The sequence below is a fragment of the Anguilla rostrata genome, chromosome 2 (genome assembly GCF_018555375.3).
Source record: "Anguilla rostrata isolate EN2019 chromosome 2, ASM1855537v3, whole genome shotgun sequence".
In the NCBI taxonomy this organism is placed as follows: Eukaryota; Metazoa; Chordata; class Actinopteri; order Anguilliformes; family Anguillidae; genus Anguilla; species Anguilla rostrata.
The window spans coordinates 61,381,406-61,406,713 of NC_057934.1; the positions used below are offsets into that span (position 1 = coordinate 61,381,406).

The 25,308-nt window shown below is 43.3% G+C and overlaps 4 protein-coding genes and 1 long non-coding RNA gene across 17 annotated transcripts in view; 2 read left to right on the forward strand and 3 right to left on the reverse strand.

Moving 5' to 3' along the window:
- Positions 1-294: 294 nt before the first annotated feature.
- Positions 295-1,727, forward strand: LOC135248719 (uncharacterized). Its single transcript, XR_010328480.1, has 2 exons — positions 295-377; positions 926-1,727. It is a non-coding gene; the product is annotated as an uncharacterized LOC135248719 (long non-coding RNA).
- On the reverse strand, positions 1,613-14,975 carry LOC135248716 (mitochondrial adenyl nucleotide antiporter SLC25A23-like). 11 transcript variants are annotated; one of them, XM_064323596.1, is made up of 12 exons: positions 14,923-14,975; positions 14,184-14,271; positions 13,830-14,037; positions 10,794-10,920; positions 9,978-10,065; positions 9,031-9,142; positions 8,347-8,505; positions 8,107-8,280; positions 7,715-7,828; positions 5,150-5,317; positions 4,819-4,969; positions 1,613-4,621 (listed from the first exon to the last, which is right to left on the reverse strand). In XM_064323596.1, exons 3-12 carry the CDS (start codon positions 14,013-14,015, stop codon positions 4,437-4,439), a joined length of 1,464 nt encoding a protein of 487 aa, XP_064179666.1. In that variant the 5' UTR covers positions 14,016-14,037; positions 14,184-14,271; positions 14,923-14,975; the 3' UTR covers positions 1,613-4,436. The 11 variants fall into 11 exon arrangements, with proteins under 11 accessions (XP_064179666.1, XP_064179665.1, XP_064179668.1 ...); XM_064323595.1 differs by having other exon boundaries at positions 13,830-14,031; positions 14,182-14,271; positions 14,923-14,973; XM_064323598.1 differs by lacking the exon at positions 14,923-14,975 and adding an exon at positions 14,378-14,429.
- On the forward strand, positions 13,663-19,397 carry si:ch211-196h16.12 (regulator of G-protein signaling 5). Of its 3 annotated transcripts, none has more exons than XM_064323607.1 (5): positions 13,663-13,766; positions 16,918-16,983; positions 17,769-17,821; positions 18,231-18,394; positions 18,558-19,397. In XM_064323607.1, exons 2-5 carry the CDS (start codon positions 16,928-16,930, stop codon positions 18,723-18,725), a joined length of 441 nt encoding a protein of 146 aa, XP_064179677.1. In that variant the 5' UTR covers positions 13,663-13,766; positions 16,918-16,927; the 3' UTR covers positions 18,726-19,397. The 3 variants fall into 3 exon arrangements, with proteins under 3 accessions (XP_064179677.1, XP_064179676.1, XP_064179675.1); XM_064323606.1 differs by having other exon boundaries at positions 13,703-13,758; XM_064323605.1 differs by lacking the exon at positions 13,663-13,766 and adding an exon at positions 15,258-16,623.
- Positions 19,398-21,088: 1,691 nt separating this feature from the next.
- c2h19orf53 (chromosome 2 C19orf53 homolog) lies at positions 21,089-23,469 on the reverse strand. Its single transcript, XM_064323612.1, has 3 exons — positions 23,310-23,469; positions 22,838-22,893; positions 21,089-22,140 (listed from the first exon to the last, which is right to left on the reverse strand). The coding sequence occupies exons 1-3, from the start codon at positions 23,398-23,400 to the stop codon at positions 21,994-21,996; spliced, it is 294 nt and encodes a 97-aa protein (XP_064179682.1). The 5' UTR covers positions 23,401-23,469; the 3' UTR covers positions 21,089-21,993.
- A 487-nt stretch (positions 23,470-23,956) lies between these two features.
- The window catches only part of mri1 (methylthioribose-1-phosphate isomerase 1), a 16,405-nt gene continuing 15,053 nt past the window's right edge, over positions 23,957-25,308 (reverse strand). The window contains exon 6 of the mRNA XM_064323610.1: positions 23,957-25,308. This exon is cut by the window's right edge and continues 2,502 nt beyond it. The gene's annotated coding sequence lies outside the window, so the exon portion shown is untranslated.

Genomic DNA, 25,308 nt, shown 5'->3' on the forward strand with positions numbered 1-25,308 from the left:
TCTTCCCCCAGGCGACCAATAAACGACCTGCTGGTGGCGATACCACTGCTTTTTTTCTAACGCAGGAATGATTGACACACCCGCCAGCCTACAGCGAGAGGTAAAGACACCTCGATGGCTAGTTTGACCAAATCATTGGTATCCACATGGTTGGCGCTTTTGGAAGTCCCAATCATATTTCAATGACGACTTTGATGGGTCCTGAGCGATCAGTGGTCTGGCCAATGTATTTCAACGACAGAGCAGCCTTTAACATTGCTGGGCATGTTATTGACCAATAGAATTAGAATATGAGGAAAAAGCCTGAGCTATGGCGTCAACCTTGTGAGGTTTTGCGTTGAGTACTGAAGGTGCTCAGGTGGACTTTGACTTTGGAGGTGCAAACTATGGGTTTTTATAAGGTTTCGTGAAGTGAAATTATTTAACACCTGTTTATTACAGAGTGCACTTGATGAATACAAATATGATATATTGCATTAACAAACCCTGGGAAGAAAGATGTTTAGCTAGCTAACAGAGCCACGAGGTGGAGTTTTTTCGTTGTGTTGGAAGTTAAATGTGTAACCTTTAGCCTATACCTTTACGGTAATGTACTTCTCTAACAGGCTACACGTGGCATTCAAATCCACTATGTCAGTCACATCGTCAACTTTGTCGTCTTGGGGAGCTAGACATTTATGGTTTTGCGCTATTCGAACTGACAGTACATAATTGAATTGATTCGATTATTAATTCCCTTAATCTTTATGAATGCGGATGTGCTTGTGCGTGAGATACTCAGCGTTTCACTATTCAGGCAAATATTAATAATGGAACAAAACCGTACATCTATCCGGCACTCCGGGGACCGGGGTTCTGTACAACTGAACGAGTCTAGTTTGTTGTCAAGCAAGGCTTATGGGTTCTCCGTTTCCTTCCTCTACAGGGCTTTAGGCGGAATTGCACCGACCTTTACTTGTCAGGCGTTTCTGCCTTCTGCACGTTCGAGCTTGTGGTGTGGACTGTTGGATGAGTTTCCTATTTTCATACGGTCTGTGTGAGATTCTTCATTTGGGGTCCTCATAGAATTCCGTCCCCTCAGTAGGCTGCTGTCAGGAGTGGGATGTGGTCATTTGGGTCCGGTTCACTTGTGCTGCACTGATTAAGATGCCTCGATTAACGGTGGATGTGCTCATGCACCACGGCTATTGTGTTTGTTGACTGGGTAAATTTGAAAGACGCAACCTTCCATTGTGATGAAAATCTTTGTACATTGTATTTCTAGGATAATACAGTTTTTAAGGGTTGTACCCACAGAACTGTATCCGTGGCATAGCTCATTTCTGTAGACTCCAGTACAAATTGCTACAATGCAGTCATTCCAACCATTACATAGGCTATAATAATTAAGGAGATATTAAATAAAAAATAATGTTTAATAGTCATGCATACTAAGATAAGCTAATTAATTATACAGTATTAAAATGAGAGTACAATCATTGTGCTTAACCATAAGTCAGCCCTAGCCAAATTGTTACAGCTGGAAACCAACATGGAATATTCTATTTAAAAGGGACAGAATACAAGGGTTTAGGTCAGTTTTATGGTGGATCTGCCAAATGAAATAATCATATATTGTAAAATTAATACTTTATTGTTCCATTAACAGAAAATTTTGCAAGCAAGCCCCAAAAATCTAATTCAGCATACAGTGCAACAAATAAAGTATCACTTTTATGGGAAATGAAGATGAGAATGAACAGCAGCTCAAAATCACACAGTAGAATAGTTAACAAGTTGAAAACAGCTCTGCTGAATAAAGTTAAACATCCAAGGTACATTCATGAGTTTGATGAAGTCACACAAGATTTTCTCAAATTAATTTGCATTTGAGTTGGAAAATTGTCAGCTGCAAAGTAATTTAAAGCAACACAAAACCTCATTTTATAAACATAATGTAGACTAAATGATCGTAAAACAGTTTGTACTCCAAGTAGTGTTATTCATATTCTCTGTCAAAAAACAAAAACAAAAGAACAGTTAATGTCAACTTATAATTGTACTGTAGTGGCTGTCCTGTGTCCAGGCCAACAGCTTTTGGGATGTGCAACTGTTTTATACCAGTGTTGGCATCCTATAAGGCTAATTAGTCACATTTATAAATAAATCCATATGTCAATTGATACAGCCCCTGAGATAATCTTCCTCTCTCCTCCTTTCTTATTGCAGGTCAGCCCATACTGACCAATGATATCATTTATCCCTCTCTGATGTCATAATTTCCTTTTTGTTAAGTCAAAGTATTTTGTTGAGTATTGCAATATGGCCGACAGCAGTGTTGTGTCTCTGCTCAGGCAATACCTGGTGGAAATGTTGACAACTGACATACTGTAGAGCAACTTCTATTAAAAAATATAGTACAGATGTGCATGTAAATCAGGAAAGACTATGTACAAAAAGGGGCAGCTATTCAGTATCATTTTCTTCTGATGCTAGTAACACATTTAATGTAATACTTTGCAGGCATATCTCTTAACACCATGCGTTCAGCCACCCTTGGACTATAAAACCAAGTAATATATATATATATATTTTAGAACAGGCAACCACAACGTTAATGATATATTAAAAAGATAACAGTCCAGGTAGAATATGTTCAGTCAGTACAGATGCATGCATGTGCATGTATTCAAAAACGGCAGTGGATTTTAGTTTAACTGTACTCCAGATAGTAGTGAAGCCTCTCAGCTTAGACAAGGAGCACACCTATAAAGTTGTTCATTTCTGTCCTCCCAATGTGAGAAATCAGGCAGCCATTTCATGCTCCCTCAGTGTATCCTCTGCTGGGTTATCAACAGAAAAGTAGGGATCATCAAACATCAAATTGAACGTATGAATATCAGCAGTGACTGTTTTATCGGACTGCATTACTTCACTGACGTGTTAAATTAAAACAGCATACTAGGTGGGGATGGTTCTGTTAAGCAGACGTGCTTGTAATATGCATGGTCGTTCCCTGGTAGAGAAATGTCAGGTAAAACAATCAGTTGTGATCACAGAAAAATCATTTTCACAGAGACTACCTTGCTCAGTGCTAACAGCACAGTCTAGAGCTGTGAAGAACCTACTCAGCCTGATACCGCTGCTTAAGACTGCAGCAGCAGCCAAGCATTGCCTGGAATACTCACACACCTAACAAGTAACACTTCTAAATAAAGTTTCATTAAGAAAAAAAAAATCAATAAATTATCACATACTGTAAATAAATGATGTCAGGCCTGAGTGATGTTATGTCAGCTTGTAGGGGGGGGGGGGGTGGTTAGTAACACCCAGTCAGTCCCGGGGTGGGTTGTATTAGTGACCTGGCCTTTTGGAGTATTACCTGGAACTGGAAGTGGCTTTACATTCATCATTCCACTTGCAACCGCTCGATTCAATTCAGCAAAGTGCCCGAAAGCGAAAGCCTGCTTCTCCACGCTTGGTTAAAAATACATTTTCACTCGCTAGAAAACCTGATGCACAGCTGTTGTTGCTTCGTATTACAAATGCTGTAACTTTCTTTTTTTGGACGCCTCCTTTCTGTTGAGCTCCAGAAGTCACAGTCACTTATTTTGAAATCTTACCCCTGCTTGCGAATAAGCACCTTACAATTATGCGAATGTAGCTCCACCACAGCTGAATGGCTTTGGGACTTGCACACACATAGTTTGTGTATTGGCTTGAAGAATTCCCAACTTCCTTGCATACAGAAAGAAAAAACTTCATCTGTTCTAGTACTGCCCAGAAGCCTGACCAGGTAGCATCTTTTAACCTTTTCTCTTCAATAAAGCCATCAATCATAACACACTTCTATATATACAAACTACGTGAATCAAAATGTTACGGTATTGTCAGCAGGTTATGACACACAAATCTTCATTCGATACAACTGTCATGCAAAGCTCTTGAGAGCACCTTTTGCCAAGCTTGTTTCTCTTCCTGTTCTGAAGCACAGAGAGACTGGGCCTGAATCCATCAAGGTATTCATGCAGACTGTCACTGGTAACAGTACATAAAATAAAGTGAAATATCATCGTTGGACTAAAACTTGGGAGAAAATAAATATATAAATAAAAATCCAATAAAATGGATCAAATAAAACATGGTCATGTCACACCATCTCTTGCACCATTTCCCAAACTTTGGCTTGAACTGGGAGTCACCCATTGAATATTGTTTATCTGCATAGTACATTGTTCTTGCAACACATTTGCTAAAAATACTGTTGTTTTTTTATACAGTTGTCTGTCTCTTAGTGGGCCTCCAGCATGCTGTCTCTCCTCATCCCTCCATATCTCCTCCCTTTGTGACTGTCGCCTCTTGTCCCCTCCTCTCAGCCCTGCCCACAGTTTCCCAGCTAGGTCCTCCCCCTTGCTGGTCTTCAGAATTTCCTATAGATGGCACCCTTTTCCCGCTGGCTATCTGGAGTCCACTCCCAGGGCCCTCCTCACGTTCTCGTACACCACGTAGGACAGGCTGACTGCCGGAATGACCTTCAGGAAGTTTGGGACGATCCCCCGGTACAGTCCCTGCAGCCCTTCCTGGGACACTATGTGCTTTAACTGACCCAGCATAGACAACTGTGGACTTCCAACCAAAGAGGCTGGGGGAGGGAGTGGGTCGGAGAACAAGAAGAAAGAGGACAGATGAAGAAGATTAGAGTACTGGCCTTAAATGGGATAAGCAGGATGTAACTTGAGATTCACAAGTAAGACTAACCATTTGATTTTTGACCCCTTCTATATTGTAATACCCCTCCCTTCCTCTCCACAAAACAAGGCTCCCGTCCCTCTCTCTTACCCTGAGCCTGCATGCGGGTTCGGATCAGAGCCAGCGGGTAACTGGCTACCTGGCCACAGGTACTGGACAAAGTGCCGCAACCCACCAGCACCAGAACCCCAGGGTCTGCCGAGCTTTCACCATATCGCAGCAGCCAGGCGTTCTTCAGTGTCTGAGAGAAAAAAGGAAAATCACAAGATCACGCACACACTGGACAACTCCAGTTCTATAATTTACTGAATTACGGTTCCAACAGGGAAAAGTCAAAACTTGAGCCAGCTGAACTGAGCCAGCCACCATAACCATCAATACCTATTAAAAGCTCTTGAACAGCCACAGCTGGTATTAGTACCTCATAGACGGCCAGGTCGATGCCCGCATATGGAATGATGCCCAGAACGTTGGGCAGATAGCCCTTGTAGAATGCCCCAACACCTTCTTTCTGCAGGATCTGCCGGGCGCAGTCTGTTAACCCCGAATACTGTCCCGTCGTACGCAGGGTCAAGCGGGTCTTCAGCACCTGGAGAGAAGGATGCAGGTTTGTTGTTGACTAATAACCGCTTTCACACATAAAACCCAGGTTCAACCCACGTTTGACCCATTCACACCTCACAGGTAAGTACCGGGTCCTCGTTGTTCACACAAGACCTGGGTTCACTAGTTTACTTCCATACATGGTACTGATGAACAGGGTTGTCGAATTTCAACATCATTAAAAGGTCATGTTTCAAAATTTGTTTACTATGGAGATTCAACACGTAGGATGGACATACATTTGAATTACTTATTTTCCCTTTTGGCCACTTTTTTAAGATCCAACCGGTTGTCTGGCATTTCCTGAAGTTAATGCAAGGTGTTTTATTCATTATTATGTTGAAGAGTAATTGTACTCACTGTTTCAGCCTGGCTCCGCATACTACACAATTCTGAAAAATGCATCCTGGGGTGTTTGGAGTAGGTGTGTCCATCTGATTTGCGTGACGGAGTGTGGCACGGAGTGTGGCACAGTGGGTAAGGAACTGTGCTTGTAACCGAAAGGTCGCAGGTTCGATTCCCGGGTAAGGACACTGCCGTTGTACCCTTGAGCAAGGTACTTAACCTGCATTGCTTCAGTATATATCCTGCTGTATAAATGGATACAATGTAAAGTGCTATGTAAAAAGTTGTGTAAGTCTGGATAAGAGCGTCTGCTACATGCCTGTAATGTAATGTAATGTAATGCGTGAAGTATTCTATATGCAAATTATTTGTACAGCTTAGCGGTGCCTGGCTCATGAAACTTGGATAAAAACTGACTAGGAATATGGAATATCAGAAAGTTTATGAACAGGCCACCATGTTTCTCCAGTTTGAAAAGCATTGGACCAAAACCAATCTAGCCAATTAGCTGCCAGCAGTCTTCCATGCGTATTGAAAAATAAACCTACAAATATGTGGACGGCAATGATTTTTCAGCTTGATATCTTGATTGACATCTACATGATGTAGTAGTATCTCCAAAGAGGTATTCAGATATCAGGAATGGGGTGGGGCCACAGTGGAATGCAGAAAGCATTTTTTAAACGTTAGAAGGCAACACCAAGACGTTTTTGACCAGATATTATTTCAGAAATGCTGAAATAACAAAATGGATTTGAATGTTTTACTATAAAGTAGGCATACAACACGCTTACAGCTAAAAAAGTGCTCTAGGGTGTAATTACCCTTTAAAGTCACCAACTTTCCAGGCAAAGACCACACAGTGGTTAGACTGACCCTGAATTCACTGCAGATTGCAGAGGCCGTTTGAATCTCTCTGGGAGGCCTCTGTGAGGACAAGTGCAGTAGTTGTCAGTGCGGCCTGGCGAACAGGCAAGGTCTGGCATCCCTACATTGAAACTCAATGAGGGGAACATGGGGGGGGGGGGCAGGACTGTGCCCCCCAACAGTGTTCACAGAGGCTTGCAACGGGGTCACGCAATCTTAGAGAGGAGTCCGAAATGTGAACTATCCCTCCCAGCCTGCCTCCGTGCGTCCCCCCTAAATGCCAAAAGCAGGTTCAGCTGACTCGTGCGGCACGTTTTCAAAGCCGATCGTCTCGCTGTGCAGCCTCATCCCGCAATGGGACAGGGACCCATCGGTCACAGGATCCCGTTTCGCTAAAGAAATAAGATCCACCTCCGTCTGCTCCCTCCCTCTTTCTCTGTCTCTCGTGTTTTCTCACATAAAAGCCCTGTTTTCAGGCTCTCTGGAGACCGCATGCAGACAGACCGTTACATTACGGTGAATCTCGGGAGAGAATATTAATAATTAAAGAATGCATCTGTCCAAACACACAATGTTTGAAAACACTGCACCAGAGAATTACCCAGAGCAGTTCTGTTTGGTCTTAAACCTCAAGAAGGACATGAACACAAACAAATTAATCTGCACACATTATTCAAGAACAGATATAGGCGTATACAAGGTTTTATTTCCACAATCCTATAATCTGAAATTTCTCTTTAATTGACTTGTAAAATGCAGTTGGCAAGTCTGGGTAAAGTGCTCAGAGACTCTTATTGGTGTGAATCCTGGGTAATACACGAGTCAAGGAACGCTGTGGCTTAAGCCTAATTTATACTTCGTCACATGACACTTTCGGCAAGTGTCGTGCGACAAAAAAGGAGGAGTCTCACAATATTTGGCATGTGCGGAGGGTTCTGTTGTCTCTACGGTAACAAGACACGAAACTCCTGACCATTTGTTTACATTCGTAAACGGTCTGAATACACTGCGCAACAAAGTGTGGCGGTGTCCGAGACAAAATCACAAAATTCTACCGGCGCGTGAAACGTACTGACGAAGTGTAGGACAACACATCATTTTTGTTGCATGAAGCGCCAAGAGACAAAGTAAAAATGAGGCTTCAGCCCTGAACCGAGGAGAAGCTTCTCACCTCCAAGGGGTAGATGGCAGTCTGGGCAGTGGCTCCAGCCAGGGAGCCGGCCAGAAAGCGCTCCTGCACCCGCAGCGACGCACCATCTTTACTGCCCCTGATTATTTTTTTAATCTGGGGGAGGGGGGGGAGACAAATACAGAAAGAAGAGATAACACAAAGCGAATATGAATGAGTGTATGGGTTTTCCCAAAATCTGAGCATTTCCAAGGACAGGAAGATAGAGCGAGAGGATTAGGGAAAGAGAGAAAGAGCAGGAGAGGGAGAGAGAGAAGAAGAGAAGGAGGGATATGGAGATGAACAGGATGAAAGCGGGAGAAGGCAAGGGAGAAGGAAACAGAAAGAAAGAGAGACGGACAAGGAGAGGTAGAAGCAGCGACAGAGGCGCCCACCTGCTCGTAGGCCATGAACTTGATGGCGGTCTCCGGGGCGATCTTGAGCACATTGATGCCGTTGCCCCTCCAGAGGGCGCTCATGCCCCCCTCCCCCACCATGCCCCTCAGCCCGCTCCACAGCCTCATCCGGCCCGAGCTGGAGCCGTAGACCTGCAGCACGTCCACACTGCACTGTACAAACACAGCCAATCAATGCGCGGGGAACCGCCGCCCAAAACTGCACCACTCTGCACCCACCTGCAGGAAGACCTTGATGCGGTCCAGCGGGGCGGTGCCCGTGCGGGACACGGACCCCGCCATGGCCCCCGCCATCAAATGCCTCCACACCGCCCCGGATTTCTTCTCCTCTTCCGTGAAGTCGTCGGGCACGATCAGGTTCTCCCCGATGTCCAACATCTGACGGGAGAGAGAGAGACAGAGGAAAAGAGAGACAGAGAGAGAGGGGGGGGAATATGGCAAGGAAAAGAGGAGTAGTGAGATAGAGGGAGAGGAAGTACCAGGAAGGGGGAGAGAGAGGTAGAAAGAGAGGTGAGATGAAAAGAGAAAAACAGAATCCCAGTGAGGCCCTCCATCTCCACTCTCAGTTCTGGACAAATGTAACAAATAAATAGTAATTAAACAAAAAGGTAGTTAGTAGAATTAATAGCTAAGCACAACAAACAATTTACAAACACAAAGTAAGGTTGTCACTGTCAGCTCACAAGCTAGAACATGTTTTAAAAGCTCACAAATTTATGATAAATATGAATTATGTTTTTTTTTATATATATGGCTGCATCTCAGTTTCTGAGTATCTCTCATGCAAGCCTGTAGTTGGACGGTTGGGAGTTTGTCAGTTTAGTCAGTTGCTAGATGCAGCGTATTTCTGCACAACTGGGGCACGCAGAAACACATCTTCCTGTGACAGAGTGACACACTCACAAACGAGTGTTTCCAGTAGCGGGCGATGTCCTCAATGTTGTGGATGGGGTTGAAGAGGAAGTGATCCCGCCACTCGTTCCAGTCGATGGTCATGGTGCCGTCCTTGTCTATGCTGCTCCGCGAGAGACGAAAGAAGGAGCGCAAAAGGAGGAGGAGAAGAAATGAACGAGAAAAGAGAGATAAGCTGTGGGCGCCAGGGGTAGCTGGGCCAGTTAGATCTTTGGGCCGCTGGCTCCTCTTACGAGGAGAAGGAACCAAACTTTGCCTCAAATAAATACCACAAATGCACGTGCCTAAGGCTCTACTGTTCCGTTTGGCTCTGGCTCATAGTTTTTACATGATTGCCAAGGTAATTTAACTCACTCTGAGCCACACCCACCCATCCCACACACATACGCACGCACACACTGCAACAGCACACATGCATGTACACACACACACAGCAAGCACCAAGCATGCATGTATGCACACACATCCACACACACTGCAAAACTAACATGCACACACACACGCACACGCACACACTGCAACACCACACATGCCTGTACACACACCACGCAAGCACAACATGCATGTTACACATCCACACACATGCAAACTACATGCACACACACGCAACACTGCAACCAATGCCTGTACACACAGCAAGCACCAAGCATGCATGTATACACACACATCCACACACACTGCAAAACTAACATGCACACGCACACACTGCAACACCACACATGCATGTACACACACACAGCAAGCACCAGGCATGCATGTTATACACACACATCCACACACACTGCAAAACTAACATGCACACACACACACGCACACACTGCAACACCACACATGCATGTACACACACACAGCAAGCACCAGGCATGCATGTTATACACACACACTCACACATACTGCAAAACTCACATACACACACACACACACACACACCCACTCACCTCTGCATTATTTTCGCAGCCTGAACCTTGGACACATCCACCCCCAGGCTTTGCAGAGACTGCTGGATCTCCGCCATGTCTATCTCACCTGCAGAGCAGCCAGACAGTCACGAGTGAGCAGTTGAAGCAAACACAAGCGGGCCCTGTGCTGTACGAGTTACCACTTCAGACACGAGTTGGACCCAGACGCAGTCAGCTGCTGATGCTTCTGATATCAACAGTGAATGTACAGCCGTTATGTCGCACCAATACAACACGGTCAGGCACAGATGGGCAGTGTTAGACAGTGAAAACTGAGTCAGTGATATTGAATTATACATGAATCTGTATATCATTTTCTGGGCTAACTGTACAGTTAGTGAATTAAACAATCAATAGTTTTGGAAATGATGTTGAACTTTTGGCAAGCTCTCAAACCCTTAGCTACCTTGCAAGCAATGCTTCTTTCCCATTTCAAACGTGTACTATAATGTAAGCAATCAAAGCTTTCGCTGGCAAGTGTGGCAACTTGCAAATTCACATGCAGGTGGAAAAGAAATGTTGACCAGCACAGTTACCAGCTGTCTGCTGTGCCACAGAAAAGCACAGAGACACAGCTGACCCCGTCAGAAGAAGACAAAGTGTACCCCACTCTCCTGGGCTAGTCGTTACACCTAAGAGCCCTTTGACTGGACCTTTCTAAGTGCACAGCGCTGCATAAGGCCTCATAAGGCCTGCATAATGCGCATACGGTAAATCAGAGCTAGCAGAGTGTTGCCATGACGGCAGCAGTAGCGGTTAGCGTGCGGGCGGGGCGGGTGTCTGGCGGCTGCGGACCATCGTTGTTTCGGTCCAAGCTTCGGAACATGAGGCGGAGCGCCTTCTCGTGGGCGCGTAGGTATTTGGAAAACTCCTCAAAGTCCAGCTCGCCGTCCTTGTTGGTGTCCCCCTCCCGCACTATCTGCTGGGGGAGAGGCAGAACAGAAATGGAGAGCGGGGGGGTGGGAGGTGGTGCCAAAAGATTAGGAATGGGGGCGAGAAGCATGAAGAGAACAGGAGAGAAGAGTGTTATTCTACAACAGCCTCCACAACATTAACACAGAATCAAAGATTAGCACATCCACAATAACTCAACACATCTTACATAATCAAAGCAACCATATCCACAATAACCCAACACATCCTACATAATCAAAGCGACCATATCCACAATAACCCAACACATCCTACATAATCAAAGCAACCATATCCACAATAACCCAACACATCCTACATAATCAAAGCAACCATATCCACAATAACCCAACACATCCTACATAATCAAAGCGACCATATCCACAATAACCCAACACATCCTACATAATCAAAGCAACCATATCTACAATTATCCAGCACATCCTGTATAACCATTTAACCAAAGATATGAACATCCACACCCATAATAATCCAATGCAACCTACACAATCAAAGGTAACCACATCCACTGACCCGAATACAGACCTGGAGACTACACTGTGTCATGGTCAAGAATCAAACCCACAGACGCAGATGGTCACAGACACACCCTCGACTTCCCCCAGCACACAGACCACAGACACCCACAGCTACAGTTCCACTTTGAATCGTGGGATCCATCAGAACTGCATAAACTGCACAGAAGTTGCAGAAAAATTTGATAACTTCCATGGGGTCTAAATACTTTTACAGGGCACCGCACGTACGGATATGACACGAAAGGCCTAGAAACATCATTAGATTAATTTTGTCCAGGGGGGCTGGAGACTAAATGTCATCAGTCTGGCAGAGCTCTAAAGAAAGCAGAGAACAGTGTGAACACAAGAGACAGACCGAGGGAAAGCCTGCCAGACTGATCACATGGACTCTACAACCACAGCACAAAAGCCACAAATCACCGATAAAAATCCCTCTGAACAAACACTTAGCACACCTTGCCCAGCACACATCAGCTGACAAACATGCACACAATCTCAGTTAGCACACCCATCCATCGTGCCTACATACACAATCCAAATACCTATCGCACAATCTTAAAACCTGCACGCTACGCAAGTGGTCCAAAGCACAAAGCACAATGACCACAGGGCCTCCACATACACAATCTGAGAAATAATTACACATTTTCCACTTACACAATTACCACACTGGGGTGCACTGAAAGACACAGCACCCAAACATTTAAGTATTATCAAGTACAATACGAAAACCTCGCATGAGGAGAACACTGCATTTAACCAAGCTGTGAATCAGAGCCAGGGCTTCGAAAGGCACACATTGGCTAGAAAGGGCCTTTTGTGGAATGGGCAGCGGGCGAATGAGTGGAGGCTCAGTCAGAGAGTGATGCGGACTGCAGTCAGCGCTGAGAATCTCTGGGCCCTGGCCCTGTTTTCGGATACTCAAGGATATTCAGGAGTAGTGAAGACCATAATTTCCTTAAACATTGCATTTTGTACCTTTTTGTTGCATCTTCAAACACAACTCCCATAGGAACACATTGGGGGCACATTTTTGCAGGCTTCAAAACCCATGATTATAGTATCTTTTAAAAACAGGAAGCTCACAGTATATTCATATCTGTCTTACCATGTTCTATTGGAAAAATAATTTCAAATAGGACCCGGGTTCAAAAATATCAAACCTATCCTTTAAGTTTACACAAGACAGAACATCCCCTCTCAATAAAAATCACAGGGTTAAAAAAATACTTTCTTTAGCAGAAGAGTTCCGCAGTTCCTTTAGCTGTTTAACGAGCCAATAGCAACTATCATCTCTGTCAGTAATTATGCACTCCAGAAGACTATTTGGGGCCAGGAAACACTTCCTACCTCACTTCCTGTAATGATGTTCACAGACAGCACTGATGATATCTTAGCCAAGCTTAATACTTTATGAGTGCAGTAAGGGAATTGAGTAGCCAAACATAAAGCTCCAGTAAGAAACATTACTGATTACATGAGTAGTCTTATTCAGTGGCCTATCCTTGTTATATGCTTGAAGCTCACTTGATATCTACAAGTCTCAATCGGGTATGAAGTAAAAAAAAAAGGCTTCTGACAAGGCATTCTGTGGCAATAGCAGAATTGACTCAAATGGCCACTGAATATGCATACTTTGAGTCTCTCATAAACATACAGGCTTATAGTATAAACGCAAAGGACTAATTTTGTTTAAAAAATATTTGCTTTTCCTTTTAGACATCGAAAAGTTACACAGTTCAGTGTGACACTGTTGGATCTCCCCAAACATAAGAACTGAAACAAATGCATTATTTCAGTAATCAAAGGACAAGATCCCGTTTGCCACTACAGACAGTGCCATAACACACCGGTATTTCTCTGATCCTACCCATGAAAATGTTAAACTTCTCCAACGAGAAACGGAACGCATTCCCTGATGTAGCGTGACTGCTCAAATCTATTTTTACCACAACACCGTCTATTTATGAGCTTAACTTTTAGGGGTCTGTCCGCATTGAGGCCCTTGTAAACCGAATGCGGTTGCACAATTGCACATCATTTTTGCTCTTTAAGCTACTTCACCTTCTTTTGCTACAGAAAAATTGTCGACACTTTGATCTGAAATGTGTTTTGCTGTCTGACCACAGCGCGAAGTCAAAGCCGCCATGCCAACGGTCCAATCAGGAGCCACGAATCGCCACCTAAACAAAAGCACACCCCTTCCCTTTCCTTGTGATTGGAATCAACATGTAGCTAGTCAGCAAGCCAGGAAGGCATCTGAGGGACATGGAATCGGTACATGTGCAAGGACATCTGGTTCGATTTACGTAATTTTGTAAGATTAGTGCCAGCATATTAAACACCATTTTCTTTTCAGTGTTGCCCTCCTTACCCCTACCTCTTCTACTGCGCTCTTCGATTGTCCTCGGGCTGTCATCCATGTTTGCAGCTCATGCACGTCGATCCTCCCGTCCTTGTTCAGGTCCAGTTGCTCGAACAGTTCGGCATAACGTTTTTCTCGCTCTGGGTCGACACCGTTGTCCTGACATCGTGCCCGGGACCAACCAGGCCAGTGTCGATCCATGTGCGTGTGTTGTAACACCAATCAATATAAATAAACAGAGTAAATAAAGAGTATATTATCACCAGAGCTGACACAACCTGTTCCGCGCACGGACTACGTTTACTTACGTATACTTTGCATGAAAGGCACAATGACATTTTAATTGTAAAGTTTGAGCATTAGAAATACCTTTACGCAACAGAACGCACACTGTCCGGTATCCACCAGCTTTCAGTTTTTCTCATTGAAAGGAAATGAGATCTTCAAAACAGGGAAGCTAGAGCACAAACATAACTGGGATTATTTACATTTAATCTAGCGCTCAAGTCTTCATCTTGTTATGTATCGCGTTTGAAATAAACTGCTTTAAATTAAAGCAATACCTTAATCCATAATGCCCGTCCAGTCGGCGCAATTCAACAAGGAGTTGTAGCATTTGACTGCACATTTAGCTATGTGGGCTATTGGGCGTCGAGTTACATGGTGTGCACCAGTTTGAACATGACATATCGATACTTGCTAGAGAGGCCGTGTATTTCTTTGGCATTGTAGCTAACAAGGGTGAATATTACATTACATTACATTACAGGCATTTAGCAGACGCTCTTATCCAGAGCGACGTACAACAAGTGCATAGGTTTCAAGATGTAGAGGCGCAAAAGAAACACTAGAGTGAAGTAAGGATCGTAGTGCCAGAAGTGACCACATCGATCAGGACTCCAACCCTGTAGAGTAAGCTTGTTCAGCAGCAAGAATCCTACCAAGTACAAAGTACAAACTAGCACTGGAATCACACCTAATCATACAAAAACAATCCTGAATACAGCTAGCTAGTTACATACTCGATATATTGTGGATCGTACATAACACAATATGAGTATCCATGAGTGTTAGCATGTTTATAGATCCTCTAGAAAGTACAACTCACCACTCCATTCTCAGTAGGTTACTGCTTACTTCTCCCTCCCTTACTTCTTCGAGAAACTAAACCGACGAAGAATGTGCACTCGCGTCTGCACCGTGTCGGCTGTCAGAGTTGGTTAACAGAAATGTGTGTATTCAGTAAACGTCACGGGACTCCAAGTACCTTTTTGATAGCCTATAAATATATGGCTATATATTTTGAATAAATGCGGGAGTTGTGTAGTATATCTAATTTTGAATAGTGAACGGGTTCAGGGAATTAACGTTACACCAAATAGTGTTATAATTTAAATATTTTTGCAGCGTCTTATAGGCTCTGTTGTGCACCGTACATCTGCAACCTGCGAGAACATCAAACTGTATGCCTAGTTCCAAATTAGGAACTGGCCATGTGGCCGCTCTATTTTACAAATAAACCTATGGCGTAGAGGCTATGTGTTTATTATTATTACTATTTTACATAGGCCATAACTCATTATTGGAATTCTTCACCCTTTGCATCTAGGAACTGTTGCTATGTAGACCTTGCCAACCAAGCTGCTGTTTATTTGCAAAAGACGTGAGTGGTCTAATACGCTGTCACTACAACAGTTCAAATTTTATTCGTTACATTTGTCGTTCAAATGACTGCTGTCCAGCAGATGTTTTCGAAGTTAGATCCCTTCTTATTTTTCATTAGATGTTAATTTTGGAAAACTCAACCTCATCGCAGACGCTACTCATATGTAACCATATTAAGCCATATGTTTAAAACGTTTTACAATGTTGTACACTGTCAGTTGATTACTTTAATTTATCAACATGTTTAGTAGTATTTGACTTGATATGACAGATTGATTTTATCTGAATGTACATTTTGATTGATTTGTTTCAAATGTGTATGTGACGTGTTTCTCATCACTGAGGTTAGGCGTATGGGACAAGTTGCCAAATTTAATTATGTCTAAGCATATACATAAGTAGGCTACTGTAGCCTACCGTTCCCAGCAATCTTTTAAATTATTTTCAGAATTTCTTCAATAAAGATACCACTGCCTAAAAGAATGACACAATAAATCAGTATGACGTAATAGCTAGCCCACCAACTCTGCTGGTCTGGTCAAGAAATATATACGCCTGTAGGCCTACATAGAAAACCAGACACTGGACCTGAGACAGGTGTCAGGCTAGCAATATCAACAAACCCAAAGACAAACAATTAGGCTGCTTATTATTGTACCTGCGAGACACCTGCTTCCCTGTCAGCACCCCGTCTCCACAGTCCACACCATTATGAAATGAACAGGAGGAGGCTGACTGACGGAACACAGCAGCTGACTGAATGTGTCGGTTGCCATTGTCCGCTGCTGTTACCGGCGTCTCACGCAGCACAGTTAATGATGGCTGGATCAAAACAGCCACGGGACGCTGTGTTCTGCTGGTTGATTAGCGCATTGTGTTCGCTCCATGCCTTTGTTTTCCTGGTTAATGCGCATTCAGTCGCTAACCACATTAAGATTTTCCATTCCTGCACCCCTCCCCTTTCTGATAATTTATTCCGATACAAGGGTCTATATAAAGAGCTCAGCATATGCACAGAAAGATCCTGAGAAAAAGACAACAACACCTCTTCACCCAGTCTCTTTCTTTAACTCTTTCTCGTCTTTTCTTTAACATTTCAAATGTGTAAGGGACTGTCCTCTCTGCCGTCGTCATGTTTGGAGAAGTATGTTTTTTTCTTTTATTAAAGTTAATATTTTTGTTCATATCAACTGATGTGTAATGTCCATGCCTTTGGACGTCCACCTTGTGCTGTACATGTTCTGTAATGAACTGAACTTTGTACGTTCTATCAATGTTGGTAAATGACAGTGGATTCTGTGCTTGGATGCGTATCTGGATACAATGTCTTTCTGTATTTTAGTGATACACATGCGTCTGCTACTTTACTTTTGGGGTGGCAGTTTCTATGTGAGTACCTGTGTTGCCTGAGTGTGTTCAGCTCTTAAGTGTGTTTTAGGGCGAAGGAAATGAGGGTGAAGCTTGGTCACCTGGCAGAGAAACAGGAGTGGACACACAAGCACAGGTAATTTTTTTTTATTATTGCTCTAGCGCACACAGGGGTGTTATTCAGTCTAAACACTGTGATGCTCTTCCTTTGACTCTGAGAAAGGCATGATACACCAAGTAGAGCTTTTTTTTCTTGTCAGTAACAGCAAGATATGATACATAGTAACAGGGATGTGAGAGGGAATTGACTGATCAGGTGGACTGATAATTGACTCATCTCTATTAACTCCCACCCTAAGCTGGCCAGACGAGGATGGGCTCCCCTATTGAGTCTGATTCCTCCCAATGTTTCTTCCAGTGTGGCAATCAGGGGTGTTTTCCATGCCACTGTTGCCCCTGGCTTGCTCTGTGGGGGTTTAGGCCGGGGTAAACTGTGCAGTGTATTGTGACAAATTCTCTGTAAGATGCACAGTAAATATAGAGGACCATGCTGTCTGCACGCTGTTTTATTATCTTAAGCCACAATTTATTTGCAGCATCACGTGGGGAAAAAAGAATGGAGTGCTCAGTGCATCAAACGTTTTGCCGTACAGCTTTCATCAGTGCTATTTCAATTTTGAAATGCACAGTATAAATACATCTGATTGATTTTGATTGCGTGAAAATGCTCAACTTTAGGGACAATGTCCCACTGTGGTTAGATTGAATACCCCCTGAGCCTGTGTATTGACTGCCAGACTGCTCTGTCTGTGTGTGTAGAATAACGTTATTTTTCCCAGGGGGAACTTCAGTATATGGGACTTGTGAGAAAGTCAATGCAGGGATAAGAGATATTGACGCATTGCTTCGACTTTTCTACAGGGCTCAGGAAGAGAAGATCTTTCAGGACCTTGAGTCTCTGCTCAACAGCAAGAGTAAGTCATGTCAGCGTCTCCCCTGTCCCTCCCCCAATAACGGCTGTCATTTCAAACCGCTGGCCATGAGGCCTATAGCAATCACTGACCTCTGGGTCCCGGTGAAGCTGAGGTTATGCTTGCACTTTTCCTTGCAATTCTGTTTAAAAGAGGTCATTATGTTTCAAAAAAATATATTAATAAATTTGATTCCAGTGCAACGTTTGAACTTCCCGATTCTGTGACTCTGCACAGAAAATCAGATCAGCCACTGTACTGAAACTGAATAGGGGTAGTGGAGGTGTAAAGTGCTACCGTGGTTGTGCTGTAATAGGCACAGTACCACGTCACTCAGCTTCCACACACCTTTTCATTATCTCTCCTTTGCTACTCCACCCCCCGCCCCCGCCGCCGGTCATCCCCGACTCAGTGGGCCAGCAGGTGTTCCGCTGGTTCCTGCGCACCGAGTTCAGCGAGGAGAACCTTGAGTTCTGGCTGGCCTGTGAGGACTACCGGACCACACCCGGGACCCAGCTGGGCATCAAAGCCCTGAGCATCTACAGCCAGTTTATCAACTCCGAGGCACCTCAGGAGGTGAGGGGTGGGGAGGGGGGTACAGGTCGAGAGGGGAAGGGATGAGGAGGAGGAGTGCAATGACGTTGTAGGATGAAGAGAGGAGAAAGCAGTTGTGTGAGGAGGGAAACCGAGCACAAGGCAGAAGCACTAACACTTCTGCTGTTTGTGTGCATGTGTGTAGGTGAATTTGGATTCTGAAACCAAAGAGGCCCTTACCAGCATGATTGAGGAGCCGACAGCTGACACCTTTGACAAGGCCCAGCAGCGCATATACTCACTGATGGCCAAGGACTCCTTCCCACGATTCCTGCGTTCGTCTTACTGCCAGGAGGCGCTGAAGGCTCAGTGAAACTTTGCCCCCTGCAGTGCTGGAGGACAAACTGCTACCTGCCTACTCATTATGCTCACTATGAGTGCTTGTGGCTGGAATCATCATTAATATAGTGTCTTCATCAAGCATGATTCCAATCTGTGCCTCACACTAGCCTATGGTATTTTCAAATAAAGGGCAGGGAGCAATGTGTTTATGGTAGTTGTAGTAATAATCATAGTTTTGTTGCTCTTTTTACAGCACGAGAAACACTGGTTCAACTGGTTCTGATTTAGTGAATTAGACTCTGCTGCTAATGTGAATGTAAAAATGCTGAGCAATCCTTTTCTTAAAATTTGAATTGAGGTATAAAATATGTTTTCACCATTGCAGTATAGAATGTGTGTTTTGGTGCATTACCAAATGTATGGCCCTTCAGTAACAGATACATTGAATTGGCAATTGAAACCCAAGAATGTCAGAATAAACCGATGTGGTTTCTGGGTAACAGACAGCAAATACCTCACTAAATGTCCATGCTCTTCTGATGACACGTTCTGTTCTGTTTATGCTCAAATAATATGTCTGGCAATCCTTTGTGTATTCTGTGAATCGTGTTGTGTTGTGCAAACGCAGGCAAATAAAAAAAAAAAGATGCTTGTCAGCGGTACTGTGTCAAATCACAAGGAATGCCGACAGCTTACGTTTCAACCTTCTGCGCAGCACATTGGCTGTCTTTATCTCTCCACACTTTCAAAGCAGCATCGGAGATTGCCGATCAGTTGTGTCGTGCCGAAACCAGCTGAAATGGCTTAATGCCACAGCACAAAAAAACCCTTCGGTTGCGCATGATTTAACAGAAAGTGTTATTTATCTGCAGCCACACCTCCTGCTCCAACTTTGCAAACAACAGATATGGCGGTAAGTCAACATGCTGCGGGCGCTGCTGTTCTGTCCCGCGTTCGGCCAGCGTAGAGTTGCGCACCATCTCCGCTGTGCCTCGCTTGTCCTTGCCAGCGTTAGAAACAAATAAAGATGGTTGGCATTTCACGCCAGGAGAGGACCAGCCGCAAGTGTCAACAGCCTTGAGAAGGACAGTCTTATGTAAACACATGCACACGTGCACACTACACGCACGCACGCGTAGCACACACACTGCAGCCTCTGAATGGTGTGTACAAGTTAAAGTTGCTGTTCTACTGGGCTGCTAATGTGACTGTAGCTGCGGCAGTGGTGACTCATACACACACACGAACGCATGCACAACACGCACACACACTTACGTCGTTCCATGGAGCATATTGTTATTGTGATCAACACAACTATTCACTCTTCGAGCCAGTGGAACTTTCTGGAATAAAAACACCACGGCGAGTGTGACTGAGTGGGGGAGAGAGACACACAGCCTCTGAAAGCTTACCTTTGCTCAACACTGAAGACCCACATTGTACCTCATTATACTCCTTTTAACGCTTAGCAACATTGGACATTAAATTTCCATTTCACCTGAGCACTTAACGCGTCTAATGACCATCTAAACTGGCCTTCCCCACCTGCTCATGCTGCAGACCAGTAAAGTGTGCTCTTGAGGCCCTGGACCCACAATGTCACACTCTCAGTCTTATTCATAGATTTTAAGACTAGTGTATCCCAGGACTACAGTTGAAATATGGCCACGAGAAATGCACTCTAAAAAGCATTAGTGTCATTTTAAAATTGTTACTTGTTTTTAACTGACAAGATGTTTTACGTTGTAACAGAAATGTAATGCAGTGTTTTAAAAAGCTGTTTTTTGAGAACCTCCAATTTCACTTAACGATCAATTAAATAATGGCACACCTAGTGTGAAGGGTAACGTAGCTCACCAGTGTCCCTGCAGCAGGTTTCCATAGTTACAGAGCACTGAAGGACAGTCCAGCCTTCAGACGAGGAAGTTAAAGTGAAGCAGCCAAAGGCCACAAGTGAAGAAAGAGCTGACAGCTAAATGGCTAAATGACGGTGGAAATTGAAACTTGTCCAGTTTTATCAGGTTCCCTGTGCAGACTGACGGACACCATCAGTCACAAAGATGGCAAAACTACCACTGGCACCGGCATCAGTCCACACAACCCGTCTGTAGGCTCTTCTAAATATAAACTCTGAAGACTCACTCACAAACATGCACAAAACCAAAGAACACAACAGCCGCTTCGTATCCAAGTCCCGCTCTTGCAAACATGGCGCTGTTTTTTTTGTCTTCTGTGTCAAGTGCACTCCCTCTAATGTCTTGCGAGATGATAAAGGACTGCACCACAGTGTGCATCAAATCACAGAAACTAAATATAACACAAAATGTGCATGTATGAAGTATAAATGGTGTTTGTACCCCTGTGGCATACAATAAACATAGAATAGAGCAACAATACATCACAATGAACTTTTATTTTTGAATAACATTTAAGAAAAAAAGTGTACTGTTCATAATTATGCAAAAATGACGTTTTAAAAGTCATATATTATGGGAATGAGTAGATTTCCATAGCTTCATAGCTTGCATCACTGCAACCATTAGAAACACCACATATAACCATTCAAATATATTGCAAAATTTGTGAGACTGAGCAAACCAAGTTAATGAATAAAATGATTTTCAAATAAACTACTAATAATTATACTTTTACTGTATAAAAACTGTTGGCTAATTTTATAAAAGTATTTTTAAAATCTCTGTTTCTGATGAATTACATTTTTTATTGCCAAGAAAATACTTGGTGTAAGCACATAACTCCAGTTACACAAAGACACTTACAGAAATTGTAATGAATTTCAAATGTGTCTTATAAACTGAAATAGCTAATATCCACACACAGGTGACAGTTCGGTGATTAAAATCTATTCTGTGGATTGTGCATTATGAATTTGTTTTAACTGTTCTGAATTTACTTCGCATCTATTAAAATTCACTTATATCCAGAATCCATGGGTGATTTTATTAGTGGTTAAGAAATCATTTTTGAGATAATGCACTTACTGAATCAGACTTTTTTTCACAATAGGTTTTTTCAGAGACAGAAATCTTGTGTTGCAATACAACAGTATTCATGAATCGTAGAACAGCCTTTGCCATTTTACAATCTTCAACTACAAATATCAGACCTGTTATCTTGTTGAAACAAGAGGGGAAAATATTTTTCCCTGGTTTAACTTGGTCAGTTCTGCATAACAATACATATTTTGCTGCCCCATAGTGGCCTAAGTAGGTAGTACACCCATCGGTGTCCAGTCCTTTCTGATTAGTGGGCTGCAGTGGGACATTGCGGGTGAACTCCTATTTTGAGGAGGCGGCTGCAGGACGTGGGGGGCCCGAGCTCTGTCTCTCGCTGCCTTTAAGGATGCTCAGCTTCTTGTGTAGGGAGGAGCTCGCTCTTTGCGTCACCTCCTGCTCGATCTTGTTCCTGATTGCCACTTCCAGGCCCTGCGACAGAAACAAAAGCAGGCCAAGCTAAACAAAGCTTTCAGGGCCCTGTTTCCTTAAGCAGGATTACTGACTTAGCTGGATAACTGAGCGGAGTAAAACCCTGAACCCTCCCAAAGCTGAAACTTGGACTGAGAGATGTTCTGGGTTTTACTCAGAACAGTCTTCCAGCCAACTCCATAAGCCTGCTTCGTGAAATTACCTCAGGCCCATTACCATATGCTAGCATATAGCCTACATGTACCACTGTACTGTACTCCTCGTGAATAAAAATGACACTGCTACCTAGCTAGCTACACACACATGCAGGTAGCAGGTGGTCCACTTGGATTATAGCTGAAACAGGTATATGCACTGCATGATATAGTAAATGAATGTAATGACATGGTAAGACAGTAGTGGTGATACATGGGATGTAAAAAATGAAAAAATGAAAAAAAGTGTTTAGTTAGTTAAGTCTTTAGCTCATATTTCACTGGACTCCTGGGGATGTTTCAAAGTGGAAGACAGATCGCGGAACCGTGGCATTTTGTGGCGCAGGGCTTGTGACAGAATGGATGTAACTAATACCAATATGATTACAAACTTAATCAACACAGACGTCCACGTGCATGGATGTGTTCGTGCAATATGAACATTCTCGTGCGTTAAGAGTGAAGTACCCGGGCTAATAGACCTACACACATAGGAAACTCACCTTTTTAAGCTTCTGCTGTTGTACCACTTGGGCTTTTTTGGGGGCAATGATTCTCCCTGGTGAAGCAAAGGAAGACGCATCAAAGCACACATCGCATCGTCAGCTAATTAGTTAGCTTAGCTGACTAATAATAAAGCTAACCAGCTACGGGAAAGAAACCCACAATAATATCGTCACGTAATACACCACCACACATCAATAGCAAGACAAGCAGCTGTACGTTCTAGTAGCCAGTGTCAACGTATAGTCAACGCATGTGTCAAAAGTTAGCTAGTTTGCTTCTCGCTAGTTAGCGACCGAACATCCATTTTGGCTCTCGTTTGAATAAAACACGCAGTAGAGAACGGAGAGCTTTAGTTTACGAGGTAAACTCTGAGCCGAAATGGCGGCTGGACATGTCGCTATTTTAATATGTCTCCAATCCAGTGAGTCTAGCTCGTAGAAATGCACTCCGCATTGCAACATAATTTACCTCCTTTCTTGGGTCCCTTCTGCTTATTCTGTTTGTTGTTTTTGACTCCTCCCGGTCGCTGTGCTTTAAATTTCTGCTTTCCTTGGGCCATGATGCTTTCCACAGAAACCCTTTACCGTCAACTAAAGAACTACTGTGGGTGTTCGGAAGTGCATTGTGGGATACAGGTGGATTTACAGAAGTAGTTCTGCTGCGAAGGCTCTATCTCGGGCTAGACTATGAGCTATTGCTCCAAAATGAACGCATAATTAAATAATGACATATAATTTATTAATTTTTTTTTTACATCAAACATTGCAAGTACACATTCAAACGAACAGATTTATTTAGTGCTTTTCAACTATAACGCATTCGTGACTCAACTATTTTCATCAAAATAATTGTTATCCATACACAAATTCCTTGGTTCAGAGAATGATCAAGGAGGTTTCTATAAAAATTCTATTTGTATGTATTTCTACCTGCTTTAGGTACACTCTTCAAAGTCTTGATTAAAGCAGGTGTATTCAAGCATGCCCCTAAAGTTGGCATTGAACTTCAGAACATGTCCTGAAAATAAATAAATAAATAAATAAATAAATAAATAAATAAATAAATAAATAAATAAATAAATAAATAAATAAATAAATAACACAACACAGTTGACATCAGCACAAGGGCATTCTGTTCCCAGTTCTTTATTTGACTTGACGTGAAAGGCATTTCTTTCTTTATGTATGCAGAAATACAGCATATATTGATATATTTTAAAAAAACATCCAGTTTTAACCATTTCCACAGAATACAAAACTGAACCCTGTTGTGGTTAATAACTACACAGAGAGGCCTTTCTCACAAGACAGCCACATCACCCACTGGTTTAAGGGGAATCAGGAGTGTAACCCAGCACTTGGACTCTCGTACACTGTACAACCCACAGAGCCAAAATGGCAACCAGCAAGGGCTTTGCCTTCTGTGATTGGCAAGATTCTCAACAACGTATGGAAATTAGGGGGGATAAAAAGAGAAGGAACACATAACGTAACACCTGGAGACTGGCTCCTGGGAACAGGCAGAGGCATTAGGGGAATAAGGGAGGCACCAAAATCCAAATCTGATACCCTCAATGAGCGTAGTAACGCAAGCAATTCTGGGGCAGGTATACTGGTTACATTACATTTATTTGGGAGATCCAAAGCGATGTACAATAAGAGATATCCCATGAGTTCAAATGGACTTTCACCCTCATGAAGCCAACCTATGTGACAGAAGTCAAGTCAAAGTCGGTGCTCAAATAAGCAGGGCGCAAGTCCTATCGACTATAATGGAATGAGACTTTCATCACACTGAAAAATCAGCCATCGTTATGACAGACCTAGGTAGCCAAAACGGAAACTGCGACAGGAAAATTTTAAGGTAAACCCACCACATTGGCTCCTCTTAAAGTCTAAATTTAACTGCTCAGTATTGTGACAGAGGCCTCTCAGTCATGATATTCAACAACAGCTCATCACCAAGAATCACAGAAATATAATCACAGCCAAAGAATAGTCATCATGATAATAAACAAACCATTTCTTGTACCATAAATGAAACAAACTATTTTACACAGACGGTGACAAAGTTGCTACATTATTCTCAAATGATACTGTCCCTTTTTATTGTTTCTCAAAGAAAAACGAAGACATGGTGTTCGTTGATAGTGTTGATTAGAACCCTCCCTCCGTGTGATCTGACACACAACTTTTTTTTTTTTTTTTTTTGTGATGATCGCTTGCTTCTAGAACGGTTCCGGAATGTCGAGCGGTTCCAGGACACTGAATGATTCTGGAACGCGGAACAACAAAATGTGAGGTGGGCCACCCTGATCACAAAGGACTGTGAAAAATGAGCTGGGGGTTGTGTGTGAGCAGTGGCAGGCTGGCTTTCTGCCATTGGGATTCCCTGTGACTGCTCCGGCACTGGGGGGGCATGGGGGGCTGGGGGGGGCAGTTAGCAGAGGGAAGCGTACTAATCGGTC

Excerpts from the sequence above, each read along its gene's own strand:
- LOC135248716 (XM_064323593.1), bottom strand. Across the intron at positions 10,066-10,793 it reads CTTGGACCGAAACAACGATG|GTGAGATAGACATGGCGGAG; the intron begins GTCCGCAGCCGC and ends GCTGCTCTGCAG. Across the intron at positions 5,318-7,714 it reads CTGCCATCTACCCCTTGGAG|GTGCTGAAGACCCGCTTGAC; the intron begins GTGAGAAGCTTC and ends CCTTCTCTCCAG.
- si:ch211-196h16.12 (XM_064323605.1), top strand. The coding sequence starts at position 16,580 with ATGTGTAAGGGACTGTCCTCTCTGCCGTCGTCATGTTTGGAGAA. Across the intron at positions 16,984-17,768 it reads GAGTGGACACACAAGCACAG|GGCTCAGGAAGAGAAGATCT; the intron begins GTAATTTTTTTT and ends ACTTTTCTACAG. Across the intron at positions 18,395-18,557 it reads ACTCCGAGGCACCTCAGGAG|GTGAATTTGGATTCTGAAAC; the intron begins GTGAGGGGTGGG and ends GCATGTGTGTAG.
- c2h19orf53 (XM_064323612.1), bottom strand. The coding sequence starts at position 23,400 with ATGGCCCAAGGAAAGCAGAAATTTAAAGCACAGCGACCGGGAGGAGTC. Across the intron at positions 22,894-23,309 it reads GAAGGGACCCAAGAAAGGAG|GGAGAATCATTGCCCCCAAA; the intron begins GTAAATTATGTT and ends TTGCTTCACCAG. Across the intron at positions 22,141-22,837 it reads AACAGCAGAAGCTTAAAAAG|GGCCTGGAAGTGGCAATCAG; the intron begins GTGAGTTTCCTA and ends TTTCTGTCGCAG.